Source organism: Rattus norvegicus, chromosome 18 (assembly GCF_021556685.1).
Source record: "Rattus norvegicus strain SHRSP/BbbUtx chromosome 18, alternate assembly SHRSP_T2T, whole genome shotgun sequence".
In the NCBI taxonomy this organism is placed as follows: Eukaryota; Metazoa; Chordata; class Mammalia; order Rodentia; family Muridae; genus Rattus; species Rattus norvegicus.
In genome coordinates this window covers 72,646,322-72,662,990 of record NC_141551.1, presented here as the reverse complement: position 1 = coordinate 72,662,990, position 16,669 = coordinate 72,646,322, and the positions used below count along the sequence as shown (strand labels likewise).

General features: G+C 42.4%; 1 protein-coding gene across 2 annotated transcripts in view; it reads right to left on the bottom strand.

The window, feature by feature from the left end:
- Pias2 (protein inhibitor of activated STAT, 2) overlaps positions 1 to 15,563 on the bottom strand; it is an 84,601-nt gene extending 69,038 nt beyond the window's left edge. For both annotated transcript variants that reach the window (NM_001393764.1, NM_053337.2), the window contains 1 exon segment: positions 15,364 to 15,563. In NM_001393764.1, coding sequence (NP_001380693.1) covers positions 15,364 to 15,387 — 24 coding nt within the window. In that variant the 5' untranslated portion in view covers positions 15,388 to 15,563.
- Positions 15,564 to 16,669: the final 1,106 nt, after the last annotated feature.

Below are 16,669 nucleotides of genomic sequence, written 5' to 3'. Positions count from 1 at the left end.
CTGAAGCAATCAGACAACCATAGCTTCAAATGAATCACTTCTGTATTTTAAGAGACAACTCTTTTCTTTAAAGGCAGAAGGGGGATTTTCAGTATCTAGTTTAGGAAGACTACTTAGATACAACCGAGAAACAAAAAGAAAAATGACATACTAGACTTCACCAAAATTCAAAGTTACATCTTGCAAAAAAAACAACAACAACAACAACAACAAAAAAAAAAAAAACCAAAACCCTTCATAACAATGAAAAGGTAGGCTTCTCATCAGGCTTGGATACAATCCATACAAACTACAAAGCTAATCGAGGACTAGAATCCAGAATATTCTTTTTTCCCTACCCCCAGAATATACTTAAAACTGTTATTGTTCAACAAAAAAAAAAGGGGGGGGGGAGGAAACAATCCATTTAGAAAAGGTTCAAATGACACACAGACATTTCATTAATGAGAATATATAGGCAAACAGGCACATGAAAATTAACATAATTAGCCATCAGGGAAATGCAAATTAAAACCTCACTAGCATATCACTTAGATAGCTACCAGAATGGCTAAAATGAAAAACAGTGTTAACACCAAATGCTGGCAAGGAGGCAGAGAACTTAGATCAGTCAATACATTGTTGGTAGGAAGGTAAAATGCTAAAGCAAGCAACTCTGGAAAACAGTTTAGCAAGTTCTTTTCTTTTCTTTTCTTTTTTTTTTTTTTTCCGGAGCTGGGGACCGAACCCAGGGCCTTGCACTTGCCTAGCAAGTGTTCTACCACTGAGCTAAATCCCCAACCCCTAGCAAGCTCTTTAAAAAAAAAAAAAAGCCAACTTACAACCATAAGACCCATCAATTACCAATTACGCTCCTGGGCAGAGAAATGAGAATTTATGTGTGCACACACATGAATTACAAACGAATCTTCAAAAAACTTTTATTCATAATAACCAAAACCTTCTAAAAAAATTGCACTAAATACATACCCACAATTAATATTTACCTAACAATAAAAAGGAATAACTTATTTTTCACATATTATGGAGCAGATGGCACTCAGAATTAACTATGAAAGGTCAACACTGGGACTGGGAAGATATGGCTCCCAGTAACGAGCTTTCCGTATGTGTGTGGGGACCAGCAAAGGCACTCAGAAAGTGGTGGCAGAGCCCCTTGCTCAGGTTGCTGCCACATTGGCAGACTAGGTTTTATGAGACCCTGCCTCAATCAGTAAAGCTGAAAACAACGGAGAATGTTTCCTGCTACCAACCTTGGGCTTCCATGTACAGACCATGCATTGAGACTGACTGGCTAATTTGAGTCCTGGATTCCTATGTAAGGAGAAACCAGAGAAAACACTGTAGTAGACACACATACACACACACACACACACACACACACACACACACACACACACACACACACACACGTAGAGGGAATTTTCAAAATCAAGTAAGATGATCACCCAGCAGAACAGATTCAAACTCATGTAATAACCATAACCTTAAATTTAAAAACAAAACAAAAACAATAGAATGTTAAGAAAAAACTGAACAGGCAAAAAAATAAAATTTAAAAAAAAAAAAGAATAAATAAAGCCATTCCAGGGGGAGAGAATTTTCTCAGGAAGTAGCTCGATTGGTAGAATGCTTGTTTCCATGCGCCAAGCCCTAGGGTTGATTCCCAAACACTGCACAGAATTTGGGCCTGGTGACTGATGTGCGCAATTCCAGCATTCCAGAGGTGGGGGTAAAAGGATCAGCAATTCAAAATCATCTTTAGTCATACGAATTCAAGGCCAGCCCTAGACATACGAGACATTGTGTTCCATAAATAAATCATCCTGGGAAAAGACAGGCATAACTTGGTCTTGGGGAGTGTCTTAGTTAGGGTTCTATTGCAGTGAACAGACACCATGACCAATGTAAGTCTTATAAAGGACAACATTTAATTGGGGCTGGCTTACAGGTTAGGAGGTTCAGTCCATTATCAAGGCAGGAGCATGGCAGCATGGCAGCATCCAGGCAGGCATGGTGCAGGAGGAATTGAGTTCTACATCTTCACCAGAAGGAAGCCAAGAACAGACTGAGCATCCTCAGGCAGCTAGGAGGAGGGCCTCCAAGCCCACCCCCACAGTGACAAACTTCCTCCAACAAGGTCACACCTTCTAATAGTGCCACTCCCTGGGCCAAGCATATACAAACCATCACAGGAGGTTGGGGGAGGTAGAGCTGAGGAGATGGTTCAGTGGTTAAAAGTACTTGTTACCCTTGCAGAGGACCCTGATTCCTAGCATCCACTACCTTCTGACTACTGTGAACACCAGGTACACACATATAGGTAAAATACTCATACACATAAAATAGATCTAAGAAAAAAAATTAAAATCAAGATATGAACCACATAATTAACTAGCAGGTAGTCATTCCCAGTTAGCTCACTCTACCTTATATTTATGATCAAGCGAGATGTTAAGCTCTCAGCTACTGACCCTATGTCATGCCTGCCTGCTGCTCTTCTCGATGTTACTGCCTGCTATGATGGTCCCTTACTCTGACTTTGAAATTATAAGCCCCTATAGGTTGATGACAAGGCGATACATGATTGGACAGTAGAGAATGAAATGGGGACAAAGTTTTTGTAAGGCTGAAGTGAGGAGGAAGGAGGGAGATCAAGATGGAGTCCACAGAGGGGCATGGTTCAGATTTAGGTGAACGAGGTTGATTTTATCTTGTCTAGGTGGGCAGTTTATATCTTTATCAATTGGCAGTGAATTAGGAATTGTGGATTGAGAATTTAACATGTAAATCTAATTGTTAAATCACAAGATTCCAGAACTTTGATTTACCAGGCTAAAGAGGACAGTGTGTGAAAGAGATGGCAGAGTAGCCGACGGAGTGAGCGGATCTCGGGAACTGATAGAAAACGTTCTTTTTTAATCTTACCATAACAAGACCCCAATAAACTCTCCCTTCTATAAACTGCCTTTGTCACGGTGTTTTATCAGAGCAATAAGACAAAATGAAAGTATGTATTTTGTCTTGATACTAACAAGTGTTTTTAAAGTGACCATTTGGGCACCTGGCTAATGGCAGTGCCTGCCTGTAATCCCAGCACTTAGAAAGTTAAAAGTAAGGGACTGCAATTTCAGACCACCATAAGAAATAAAACAAAAGTCTGCCTCAAAGCATGAGGGACTGGATATAGAGCTTAGTTACAGATACCCCTAGCATGTGCAAAGCCCTGGAATCAATCTTTACCACTGGGGGTGAAGGAGGAAGGGAAAGAGGTTTTTTTTTAATTAACTACATATAATTTCAACAAATTCAAAAGAATTGTTATCACATAGACCATGGTCACCAGCATAGTGCAATTACAAATCAATAACCAAATTTAAAAGCCAAGTGTGGCACACACCTGTAACCCCAGCATTCAAGAGGCCAGAGCAGAAGTGAGGTTAAGACCAGCCTGGGCTGTATAAAAGATCCTGCCTCGGGGTTGGGGATTTAGCTCAGTGGTAGAGCACTTGCCTAGCAACCGCAAGACCCTGAGTTCGGTCCCCAGCTCCGAAAAAAAAAAAAGAAAAAAAGAAAAGATCCTGCCTCAAAAATACTTTGGGGGAAGGGAGAGCAGGAGTTCATGATGGCTAGAAGGATGGTTTAGTGGTTAAGAACACTTGCTGCTCTTGCACAGAACCCAGGTTCAATTTCCAGCACCTACACAGTGGCTCACAACCATCTGTAATCCTACTTCTAGTTCTAGCAAATCTGATGTCCTCTTCTGGCTTCCATGGATACTAAGCACAAATGTGCAGATATACACGCATATAAAACATCCATACACATTACATAGATGGGTGGATGGATGGACAGACAGGTTTGTGAGATGAGGGAGAGAGGGAGGGAGGGAAGAAGGGAAGGACATACGTGCGGGAATACATACATACATTCATTCATGTGCAAAACGGCTCAGTTACTCAGTAAAAGTCCTCCTGGCACAAGCATGAGAAATTGAGTTCGGATTCCCAGCATCTACAAAAAAAGTCGGGTACCAGAGCACAGACCTGTAATCTCAGTGCTGGGGAGGTGAGGACAGGGGATCCCTGCAGCTCAATGCTGCCAAACAGGTAAGCTCCACATTCAATGAGATATAATCTCAAAGAGTACTGTAGAAAGCAACTAAGGAAGATACTCATCCTCTGCCCTCCAAACACATGCACATGTGTACCTACTCAGACAGACAGACAGACAGACAGACAGACACACACACGACATCCTTAATGTTTACATGTCTTAATGTCTTAAATGTTTACATAATAAAATACTGAAAAATAATGACAAGACACTCAACATAAGAAACCAGGGGTGAAGAACAATACGTTCAGAGAACATAAAGTCAAAAACAATATTCTGAAAAGGCTTAAAAAGTTCCCAAGCTTAAAAAAAAAAAAAAAAAAAAAAGACTCAGGGATTCTCTGTAGAGGCCTGGCTATCCTAGAACTCTCTGTAGAGCAGACTGGACTGGACTGGCCTCAAACTCAGAGATCTGCCTGCCTTTGGATCCCAAATGCTGGGATTAAAAGTCACTGCTGCCAGGGCAGTCGACAAGCTTAAATAATAAGGGTACTTTTAAAAGGAGATGAAGGAAGGAAGGAAGGAAGGAAGGAAGGGAGGGAGGGAGGGAGGGAGGGAGGGAGGGAGGGAAGAAGGGAAGAAGGGAGGGAGGGAGGGAGGGAGGGAGGGAGGGAGGGAAGGAGGGAAGGAGGGAGGAAGGGAAGGAGGGAGGGAGGGAAGAAAAAAGAAAAAGAAACTGAACAAATTTCTGGGGTGGGGGTGAAAATTACAATTATAAACAAAATAACTGCAACAATTGGCTGAAAACTGGTCATCAATGAAAACAACAATTGTACAGCAGACTGTATTAGATATTTATGAAACACGTTATTCTAATGTCATGTGATCTTTTCTAGAAGAGGGAAGGCATATTCTATAACCAAAATGAAATTTGTACTTTGAATACAAAATTAGTTTGGAAATAATATACCCATCTATAATGCTAAAATGATTACAAAAGAGTGGTTTTTCAAAAGACATAGGAAAGGCCTTTACTAAAATTCAGTATCATTCATGATTTTAAATAATTAGCAAACCTAGAAACATTAACTTGAAAAGATTACCTATAATAAGCCTATAGCAAACATCATACTTAACTGTAAAACTTTGAAAGTACGCTCTTAAAATCAGAAACAATCTCAAGATGTGCCCCCAACCCCTTCACAGCTTCCATTCAGACTGGAGTTCTTAGCCAGCACACATTAAAGCAAGAAAAGCGAGAAAGGGGGCAAGCATAATGATCAGAGAAGTAGAGAAGGGCTGGAGAGATGGCTCAGTGGTTAGGAGCACTGACTGCTCTTCCAGAGGTCCTGAGTTTAATTCCCAGCAACCACATGGTGGTCCACAACCATCTGTAATGGGATCCAATGCCCTTTTCTGGTTTATCTGAAGACAGTATACTCCTATACAAAAATTAATCATTAAAAAAAATGGCTACACAAAGTCTAATCAAAGGTAAAAAAAAAATTTTTTTAAAGGTTTTTATTTATTTATTATATGTAAGTACACACTGTAGCTGTCTTCAGATACACCAGAAGAGGACATCGGATCTCTTTACAGATGGTTGTGAGCCACCATGTGGTTGCTGGGAATTGAACTCATAACCTCTGGAAGAGCAGTCGGGTGCTCTTAACCGCTGAGCCATCTCTCCAGCCCTAAAAAAAATTTTTAAAGACAAAATAATAAACCTAGAACTAAAGCTAATTTTTTTTTTTTTTGGTTCTTTTTTTTCGGAGCTGGGGACCGAACCCAGGGCCTTGCGCTTCCTAGGCAAGCGCTCTACCACTGAGCTAAATCCCCAACCCCAAAAGCTAATTTTTTACAACAGTTTAATTTAAAACTGTAAAACACAGAAAAGCACTGTAAAAGACCTAAACAACTGAAGATTACAATGTTAGATGGCAAGAATTAACAAAATGTAGGAGTTTGTTTTTGTTGTTTGTTACTCCCTAACATGGAATTCAGTACGTAGACCAGGCTAGGGTCAAACTCAGAGATCGCCTTGTCTGTGTACCTCCTGAGTGCTGATTAAAGGCTGTGCCACCACCACACTCATGCATGCATGCATTTCACAAAACCAAAACACAAGGAATCACTATAATGCCAGAAGACACTTGCAATTCTGTATCCCGCAGGGATTGACCACGCTGTTTAAAGAGTAATTCTCCCCTTCTGAGCTAAACAAACAAATGAGCACATCTATTTAGAAACAGGATGACATTAACATCTATTATTTACTTTATCAAAGTAATTGAGGGTTAGTGAGGCCTCACAGTAGAATCAATAAGTCTCTTTACATAAAGGATACAAATTGAGTATTGCAAACAAAACTTTCATGTCACCTACAAGTCCTGAAAAAATTATCCCTAATAAAACATAAATGCTATATAAAGAGTTGTCATGTGGGGTTGGGGATTTAGCTCAGTGGTAGAGCACTTGCCTAGGAAGCGCAAGGCCCTGGGTTCGATCCCCAGCTCCGAAAAAAAGAACCAAAAAAAAAAAAAAAAAAAGAGTTGTCATACTACACTGTTCAGGCAAACAAAAACCAATAGGGCACTGGAGAGAAGACTTAACAATTGAGAACACTGAGAGACCCCAGTTTGATTCCTAGCATCCCACATGGTGGCTCACAACCCCTCTAACTCCAGTCCTAGGGGATTTAACTCTTCTGACCTCCTCAAGCACTATACCCACAAGTGGTACACAGACAAAACACCCATACACATAAAATAAATAGACTTTAAAAAAGGAAGTTTACTGCAAACAACACATCCTGTTATACCTGCAAGCAGCCTCATCAACAGTTTTTCTATTACTTCATTTTCTTTTATGCTTGATTTAATTGAATTGTTATTTTGTCCATGGCCTTAGGAGCAACAGACTATTGCATATAGCATATGTAAATACTTGACATACAGCCCAACTATATAACTATGTATTAGACTATCCCACCTAAATTTATGTAAATACATTCTATAAAGCCAAATGTGGTCACACACACCTATAAGATCAGGAGCTCAGAAGTATCTTCAGCTACAGTGTCCAAGCTACATGTGACTGTACCAGGGAGGGAGGGAGGGAGGGAGGGAGGGAGGGAGGGAAGGGATCTGAAGAGATGCTTCAATGATTAAAAGCACTGTCTGCTGTTCCAAAAGACATAGGTCCAATTCCCAGACCCTACATGGTGGCTTACAACTACCTGTAACTTGGGCTGGAGAGATGGCTCAGCGGTTAAGAGCCCCGACTGCTCTTCCAGAGGTCCTGAGTTCAATTCCCAGCAACCACATGGTGGCTCACAACCATCTGTAAAGAGATCTGGTGCCCTCTTCTGGTGTGTCTGAAGACAGCTACAGTGTACTTATATATAATAAATGAATAAATCTTTAAAAAGAAAAAAACAAACTACCTGTAACTCTAGTTCCAAAGGCTCTGATGCCATCTTCTAGTGTCTGTGAGTTCAGATATACATGCAGGTAAAACACACAAACACATAAATAAAACAGAACAATATTTTAAGAAAGAAAGAAAGATAAACAGATATAGCCCAAACAACAACACCCTATGATAACTGCACAAAACTGAAATTACCTGTCAATATACTTATCAGAAAGTGACTGATGTTAGGTGATACTTGAGTATAATTCCATATCTGAGGGGAAAGGAAAGAAAAGAAGCCAAAAGTGGCAGACCATGCCTGTAATCTCAATACTCAGGAATTAGAGGCAAGAGGACCAGAGAGTTTAAGACCAGCCTGTGCTACTACACGAGACAGTGCATTAAAGAAATAAATAAAAGTTAACCATAGAAGATTATGCATCAATTCCATTCCTAAATATGGACTCAAGAGAACTGAAAGCCTATGTCCAAATAAAACTTATGCTCATGTAGTTAACACTGGTACTAGCCATTAAGTAAAAATAACTCAATGCCAAACAATACATTCACACAACGGAACAAGAAGAAACAGATTACTGGTATTTGCTACAACACAAATGAATCCAGAGGACATTATGCTAAATGAAAATGAGCCAGACATAAAAGGCCAGTAGTGTTGTATGATTCCATTGATAAGAAATGCTCAGGGTTGGGGATTTAGCTCAGAGGTAGAGCGCTTGCCTAGCAAGCACAAGGCTGGGTTCAGCCCCCAGCACCGAAAAAAAAAAAAAAAGAAAGAAAGAAATGCTCATGACAGGCAAACCCACAGACAGAGTAGGTGCTATGGCCTGAGGAACTACTGCATATGACTTTTTTTGGAATAATAAAACTGTCCCTGAATTAGACAGTGATGACACTAATGTGACTTTGTGAATAGTCTAAAAGAGCACCATATTCGATACTTTCAGTGGCTTAATTTTACAGTATTTAAATTATCTCAATTTAAAACTAACTAAAAAAGCAAACATCAAACCAGGCATATTGGCATACACCATTAATTCCAGCACTCAAAAGGCAGAGGCAGTGAATTTCTGTAGTTCCAGGACAGCTAAGACTGTTACACTAAGAAACTGTATTTTGGAAAACCAAAGGGGGGGGGGGGGGGGATAGAGACAGAGACATCAAACCCACGGAAACAAAAGCAAAAATGTTGAGGAATATGTTCAGATGATATGTCGGGAATCTGCCATTTCATCATCAGAAAAGTTAATTCATGTTTACTGGAGGGAACATACAGACCTACGAAGCAAACAAACACAAAAGTACCTACTACTACCCAGAATATCATGGTTCATTGACAACTGGAAATTGTCGTTTTATAAAAATTTCATTTTAAATTAACATATCACTTTGGCATGCCTTCATAGACAATTTAAACAAAGTATTATTAGGAGGCTGTTTTTCCTAATAGCACTGAAAACACCATGGATTCTGTCATACAGCACGTACATTAGTGTTTCCCCTGTGTAGTGGTTTGGTGGAGGGAGATGAGGACTTAGAACTTCGACATCTCATTAGCCTCTCATTCTTCCTCTATCCTAATAGTACCTAAGATTTCAAAAGTCCAGACCAGGCCCACGTATCTTCCTGTTGACTGTGGCTCAGGATATAAAGCTTTAATGGTTCTCAACCTGGGGCTCGAAAGACCTTTACATAGGGATACCTTAGACCATCAGAAAAACTGAGATATTTAAGATTCTAACAATAGCAAAAGTAGTAATAAAGTAGCACTGAAATCGGGCTGGAGAGATGGCTCAGTGGTTAAGAGCACTGACTGCTCCTCCAGAGGTCCTGAGTTCAATTCCCACAACCACATGGTGGCTCACAACCATCTGTAATGGGATCCAATGCCCTCTTCTGGTGTGTCTGAAGACAGCAACAGTGTACTCACATACAATAAATAAATAAATCATTAAAAAAAAAGAAAGAAAATAGTCTTATGGCTGGGGGTCACCACAACATGAAGAACTGTATAAAGGGTCACAACACTACTTGCAAAGGTTGAGAACCACCACCTTAGCTACTGCTCTAACCTATGCCTGTTTGCTTCCCATAGCCATGAAGATGAGATAACCGTCTCAAACTACAAGCATGCTCCCAAATTAAAAGTTTTCTTCTATAAGTGTTGCCTTGATCATTGTGGTTCTTCAGAGCAATAAAACAGAAGCTAAAACAATCTTGTAGCAAGTTAATTCACATCTAACAAGTTAAGCATCTAGGAAACCAAATTATTTCCCTGGAAAGCTTCTTATACAAACCATACTATTATAATCACCTTTGACTACACAGGCCACCTTCTTTCTTAAAGAATTCCCCCCTTCTGGGGTTGGGGATTTAGCTCAATGGTAGAGCGCTTGCCTAGCAAGCGCAAGGCCCTGGGTTAGGTCCCCAGCTCCGAAAAAAAAAAAGAAAAAAAAAAAAAAAAAAAAAAAGAATTCCCCCCTTCCTTTCCTTCAACCCATTAGAATGGCTTCCAAAATCAAATTTGTACCATGATTCCAATACCCTAGAAATGGACAGTCAAGTGGATTCTGACCAAAGCTCCAGACGCATCATATTCTTTTACAAGAATGAAGAAAGCAAGACTAGTAATCTAGTAGTCACTTGGGACCTAAAGGTAAAACACAGAGCAGCCATAGTATGTGGCCAGTGTCTCTCTGTGAGTTGCTCACATAGTCTTGAAGAAAAAAAAAAAATCTTATTGAGCAACACCTTAAGGTTCTACAGGTGCTTTTTTGTCTCAGGGTTTCCAGTGCTGTGAAGAGACACTACAGCCAAGGCAACTCTTATAAAGGACATTGGGGCTGGCTTACAGGTTCAGAGGTTCAGTCCTTATCATCACAGTGGAAAGCACCGAGAAAGAAGCGTCCAGGCAGACATGGTGCTAGAGGAGCCAAGAGTTCCACAGCTTGATCTGAAAGTAGCCAGAAGGAGACTATATTCCATACTGGGTGGAGCCTAAGCCTAGGAAACCTCAATGTCCACACCCACAGTGACACACTTCCTCCAACAAGACCACACCTACTCCAACAGTGCCAGACCTAATAGTGCCATTCCGTATGGGCCAAGCATTCAAATACATGAATCTATTCAAATCACCACATTCCACTCCTATCCCCCATAGGCTTGTACCCACATAATGCAAAATACATTTAGTCCAACTTTGAAAGTCCCCATAGTCTATCAGTCTCAAACAGGTTTAAGAGTTCAAAGTCTCTTCAGAGATTTATGCAATCGCTTAACTGTAACCCCTATAAAGTAAAAATAAAAAAACAGATCCCATACTTCCAATGTATCATGGCACAGGATATACATTACTGTTCCAGGACAAATACTTAAGGGAAGCAAGACTGAAACCAGCTGGACAAACTCCATCTGCATCTCCATGTCTGATGTCAACACATTCTTCAGATCTTCATCTCCTTTCAGCTTTGTTGACTACAACACACTTCTTTCTCTCGTGCTGGTTCCACTGCCTGTTAGCAGTTTCCTTGACAGGTATCCCACAATTCTGGCATCTCCAACATCTGAAGGTCTCAAAAGGTAATCCAGGCTTCACTTTCACAGCTTCACACAATGGCTTCTCTGGGCCTCCATGAAGGGGCACTCCTGCCACACACGTGGCCTCAGCAACTTTCCTTGGTTGCAGAAGGATGTTTCTTAACTCTAAAGCCAGAACCACGTGGCCAAAGCTACCAAATTCGGTTGCTTGGTGGGCCTGGAACATGGGCTCCCTTGTTCAATTACAGACTGAACAACTTTCTGTTTTCCCCGGTTTCCTTCAATGCCTAAGCTTGGCTGTTCTAGAACTTGCTCTGTAGACCAGGCTGGCCTTGAACTCAGAAATCTGAATGCCTGTCTCTTAAGTGCTAGGATTAAAAATGTGTACCACCACACTTGGGCCTAAACTTTTCTTTAATTCCTTTCCATTATAGAATTTAATAAGCATCGCCACTATGCCTCAAGATCTGAATTAAAAGCTTGTGTCATTCTGCCTCATGATCCTCATCAAAACCCTGGGTCTTCCAAGTTCAAGATTAGATATGCCCTTGATATCTAGACTGTAGTTCATTCCAGATAGTCAAATTGACAACTGAAAATAGCCAACACAATCCACCTGACAACATATAATCGTATCTTCTTATATACAGATGAAAATAACCAAGTCATAATAGTGTTTAACATGATATAACTATCCCTCACACAACTGCAAACATTTGTAAATTTATAATAGGTGGAAATGTCCCTTGGGAAACATTCTTTTCACAAGACGGAAGCTTAGCTGGATGGAATTTTGCCTGAGGTCACCATTCCCTTAATTTCAACTAATATCATTAATGTGTTATCTCCTTGAACACAAAATTTAGTTCCATTCCATTTCCTGATGCCCTTTTAATCCTTGAACCATACATTTTGTATTTTTCTTTCTCAGCTTGCTATGTCTGATCAAAAGGCTCTTCTTAAGAGGCTCTTCTTAAGGATATGTGCCACAGACCTGGGCTTGGTGGCACATATCTTTAACCCCAGCACTCAGGAGGCAGAGGCAGGCAGATCTCTTTGAGTTTAAGACCAGCCTAGTCTACAAAGCAAGTCCAGGAGAGGACAGCCAGGGCTGGTTACACTGAGGGAAGAAAAAAAAAAAAAAAAAACCAGAAAATAGAGGGTGGGCGAGGGGGAAGGGCGATGAAGGGGAGAGAACAACAGTACAAAGTTTGTACTAGGCTGTTTTGAGATTTTCCTTTACCAATGAAATTAATCTAAATCTCTTCTCCTTAGCCTCAGGCAGACTTCAGACAAGGGCAAAAAGCAGCCACATTCTTCACCAAAATAGCACAAAAACAATCTTTAGGCAACATACCAAAATTCTTCCCTGAAACCTCATGAGCCAGGCCCCCGTGTTCGAATCGCCCCGGCACAAATGTCTTCCATGGATCTATTTGTATGACCTATTAAGTCCCACTTAGAGCATCCCACACTTTTCTTAATCCAAGATTTCAAAACCCACATTTCTCCAAACAAAAAATGATCAGGCCTATCACAGCAATACCCCAGTCCCTGGTACCAACTTGTCTTCTTAGTTAGGGTTCCACTGATGAATGAGACACCATGACAAAGACAACTCTTACAAAGTAAAACATTTAATTGGGACTGGCTTGCAGTCTCAGAAATATAGTCCATCATCATCATGGTGGGAAGCATGGCAGCATCCAGGCAGACATGGTGCTGGAGGAGCCAACATCATCTTGATCTGAAGACAGCCAAGAGGAGCCTGTGTTCCATACTGGGCGGAACCTGAGCATAGAAGACCTCAGAGCTTGCCCCAACAATGACACACTTCCTCCAACAAGGTCACATCTACTCCAACAAAGTCACACCTCCTAAACTCCCTATAGGCCAAGCACTCAAATACATGAATCTTATGGAGGCCATACCTATTCAAACCACCACGCTTATCAAATGACACCTCCCTTCCCCACCCCACCAAGCCTAAAAAGTGAAAGAACATAACTAAACCGCAATGAGGGGATGATCTTTCTCCAAAAGATCCCTCTAGAGCAGACAGCACCAGGGACATGCTGACTACTCAACAGACTGATCCTCAACAGCTTAAATTATAGTATCCGAGAATTCGTCTACCATTTCTTCCACTGCCAAGATAACCAAAAATCTAATGTCCATAATTTCTGATTCTATATTGAATTAACTGTCACTGGGATCATCTGAATATAATCTGTACCAGAAACCATCATTCTGAGTGTCCAGGATATTTCTTCCCCTTCTCTTTCTTTCTGATTATAGTTTTTTGGCATTGGTTTGGATTGTTTGTTTTCTGTGGGGTTTTGTTTTTTGGGTTTTTTTGGAGGAGGGTCCACTGTTCTATTTTTCTTCCACTTTTATGATACAAAAAGATAGTATTTATCATTTAATTTAGTCTATAAATAGAGTAATTAGGAATCCCACCTAGTCCCAAAGGCACTTGAACAATGAAATCTAACATGGATTCAAGAACTCAAGACTCTGAAATCAAGTAACTAGTGTTTAAAATTTTAAGATTTCCTCTCTCAAACTATAATCTAGATGAAAGTTTGTCTATGTTCATTTTCTTTACAGAATTAGGAGACTAGCAATGTATATGTGAAGTATCTGAAGCAGAGTTTGGCATGTAATAAGGTGATATTAAAATGAGTATATGTCATCATCACTTCCTGTACTCAGACTGGGATAAAGTTCTTTAAATTTAAACTAACATGAGTCTGCCCTAAGCAAAACATAGTGGGTAATTCTCCCAGCATCTACTCAGCCTGCCTGCCTGCCTGCCTGCCTGCCTGCCTGCCTTCCCTCCCTCCCTCTGGAAACTCTGAGGTCAAGTCTCTGTTGGTCACTTAACTATGAATGGGGAAGCCAACAACATTACCTTTTACCAAGCACAAAGAGATGCAAAACCCAGATGATTTAGGGATGAGAAAATGAGGCTGAGCCACAAATCAAAACAGAGAAAGCAGAAAGGTCCTTTTGAGGTCCTGGTTTCACTCCAATCTGAGTACTGATGTCCTTTCCCACCCTATGTGGTTAAGATTAATTCTTCTCTTTAACCAGCAACGTTTCTAAAAGTCTAATACAAGCCCTACAAAGGTTTTCACCAACCAAATTAAAAAAAAAAAGCTACCTTCCTTGGGAGAGGAAATATACATCTGTTACTGTGCAAAAGTTAAGGTAATACTGCATGTAAAAATACCTCCAGTGTTCAGTTTACTGAAGTGAGGCTCAGGCCTGATTGTTTCAAGAGCTCCAATAAACACTTAAGACCGATATAGTGCAAATATCCTTTTCAGTCATGGTTCTCTGTATAAACTGATAAGGGATACAACATGCATCGGTATAATTTTTATTGGGAAAAATCATCTTTTCCTGAAACAGGAGGGAAAATGGTAGGCCCTAAGCGAGCTTTCACATTCACTCTTTTGTTGGTGTCCAGCCAGCCAACATCCTTTTCCCACAAACAATAATGGTCTTTAGAAAGCAGAACAGATTAAAGTAACCCAAACGCCAAACATGGCTGGGTTACCTCAACTGGTTGCAAGTTCATTTAACTTCAAATCCATACTTTGTCTCCACTTTAAAACACACACACACACACACACACACACACGGTTTCTATCTGTAAACATCCCACATATGTCGTCAGTAATTCGGCCTTCAATGCAGCTCACTATACCTGGTTTAGTTTGGGATATGGTTTCTGTGAGATGATCTGTCTAGCCTCTACGTTAGACCCCGACTACAAAGGTACCAACAATAAAGTTACGAGCTTGTTCTCATGCTAAGAAACAGTTTCTCCTCGAGAGCACAAACTACATACGTGACAACACGGACTTTGAAGATTTCTTACCATGGTTACAAACCAAGTCCCTGGGTCTAAGGCGGACTACGGAAGGCGGTGTTCCCAAAAGACCGCGCTTCTCCCCACGCTGAGGGAGAAAGCGCTGGTGGGAAGAAGGGGCCTCATCTCGTGACAGACCTGCCTAGACCACAGCGGGGACAGGAAAATTCCTAAACGCAACTTCGCGTTTCCGAAGGCGGTCGGTCTTTCACACAGTGCTCCGGGGTCGCCACCGCTGAGGCGAACGCCGCTGCACGCGCCCGGCCGAGTCCAGCCCGCCAGGTGTGCGGCCCGCCGCCCGGGCCATCCGCCCGCCCTCGCCCGCGCTGTCCCTCCTCGCGCAGCGCCCGACGACACGGCTCCGCCAACCGGCCGCACGCCCCGGCGGCGCCGCGCTGCTCCCGCCTCCCCTCCCCCCGCCCTGCGGCCTCCGCTCCCCCCGCGACGCTCACCCTCAACTCCTCGAAATCCGCCATTTTATCCCGCCCGCGGGCGCCTCAGCCGTCACCGCTCCTCCGCCCGCTACCGCCAACGACACCGCCGCCGTCTCCTGCAACATCCTGCACTGGGCGCCGCTCTAGACGCCGCGGCCGCCGCCGCCGCCGCGCCACCACCTCCACCACCTCCACCGGGCCCCTCACGTGACCTGAGCGGGAGCCCCGCCCCCGGCGCGCACAGGCCCCGCCCTTCGCGGCGCCCCCAGCCCACCGCGCGCGGTCTTCCGCCCGAGCGCCCCCCACGCGCTTCCGGTGGTGGCCTGTCCCTGCTGAGCCCAGTCCTGCTCGTCGCTTCCTGCCCCTGCTCCCTGTTCCCTGCACCGGAGCGCAGGCTGCTACTGAGGCTCTTACCGGAACTGTGGCGTTCTCCCCGGACTTGGAGGACGGCCTTGGCTGAGGAAGTGGCCAAGAGAAGAGAGTTGACAGGACTCACGGAAATCTCACTGTGCTCTACCCAAGGTGGCTGAGAACAGAGGAAGCAGCCTCAGGGCCATCCCCAGAGTAGCTGTGGTTGGATAATACAAGTATGGGTGATGGGGAAACCGTTGTTCCAGGCTAATGGTGATCGCGGTTACGAATTTTTTTTAATGTGTTTTTGTTGAGATAGGGAGTCTCTATGTAACCCAAGCTAGCTTGGAACTCTTTTGTGGACCAATTTTGAATCCGAGAGATTCACCTGCCTCTTGAGTCTTTTGAGTGCCGGGATTAAAGTGTGTGCCACCACGCCCAGTTGGATAAGACCTTTTAGTTTATGTCTTAACTTTTCACCTCGCCTGATATTTTTCCTGACCTTGAACGGACTACCAATGGCCTGGACAGCAAAGTTGAAATGATTGTGGGTGAGATTAGGAGAAAAGTGAAGTAAGAGCACCCCAGAGAACCCTGATGAAATTGGAAAGTCAGGAAATTCTGATAGCTGCAGAAAAAAATGAGATGAGAGACAGAAGGAGGATTGCTGATATTCCCAGACTCGGTTAAAAAAATGAAAAGAGGGGTTGGGGATTTAGCTCAGCGGTAGAGCGCTTGCCTAGCGAGCGCAAGGCCCTGGGTTCGGTCCCCAGCTCCGGAAAAAAAAAAAAAATGAAAAGAAGAAATAAGCCGGATACTTGAACTTGGGGGGTTGAAGCAGGAGGATCAGGTTGTTATGAGCCAGGTGGAGGCCACCCTGGAGTACAGTGTGAGAATGAAACAAAAAACAAACGTGACAGACAATGCAGAGTCAAACTGACTGGGCACACACAGTTCAGATTTCATTGATAAG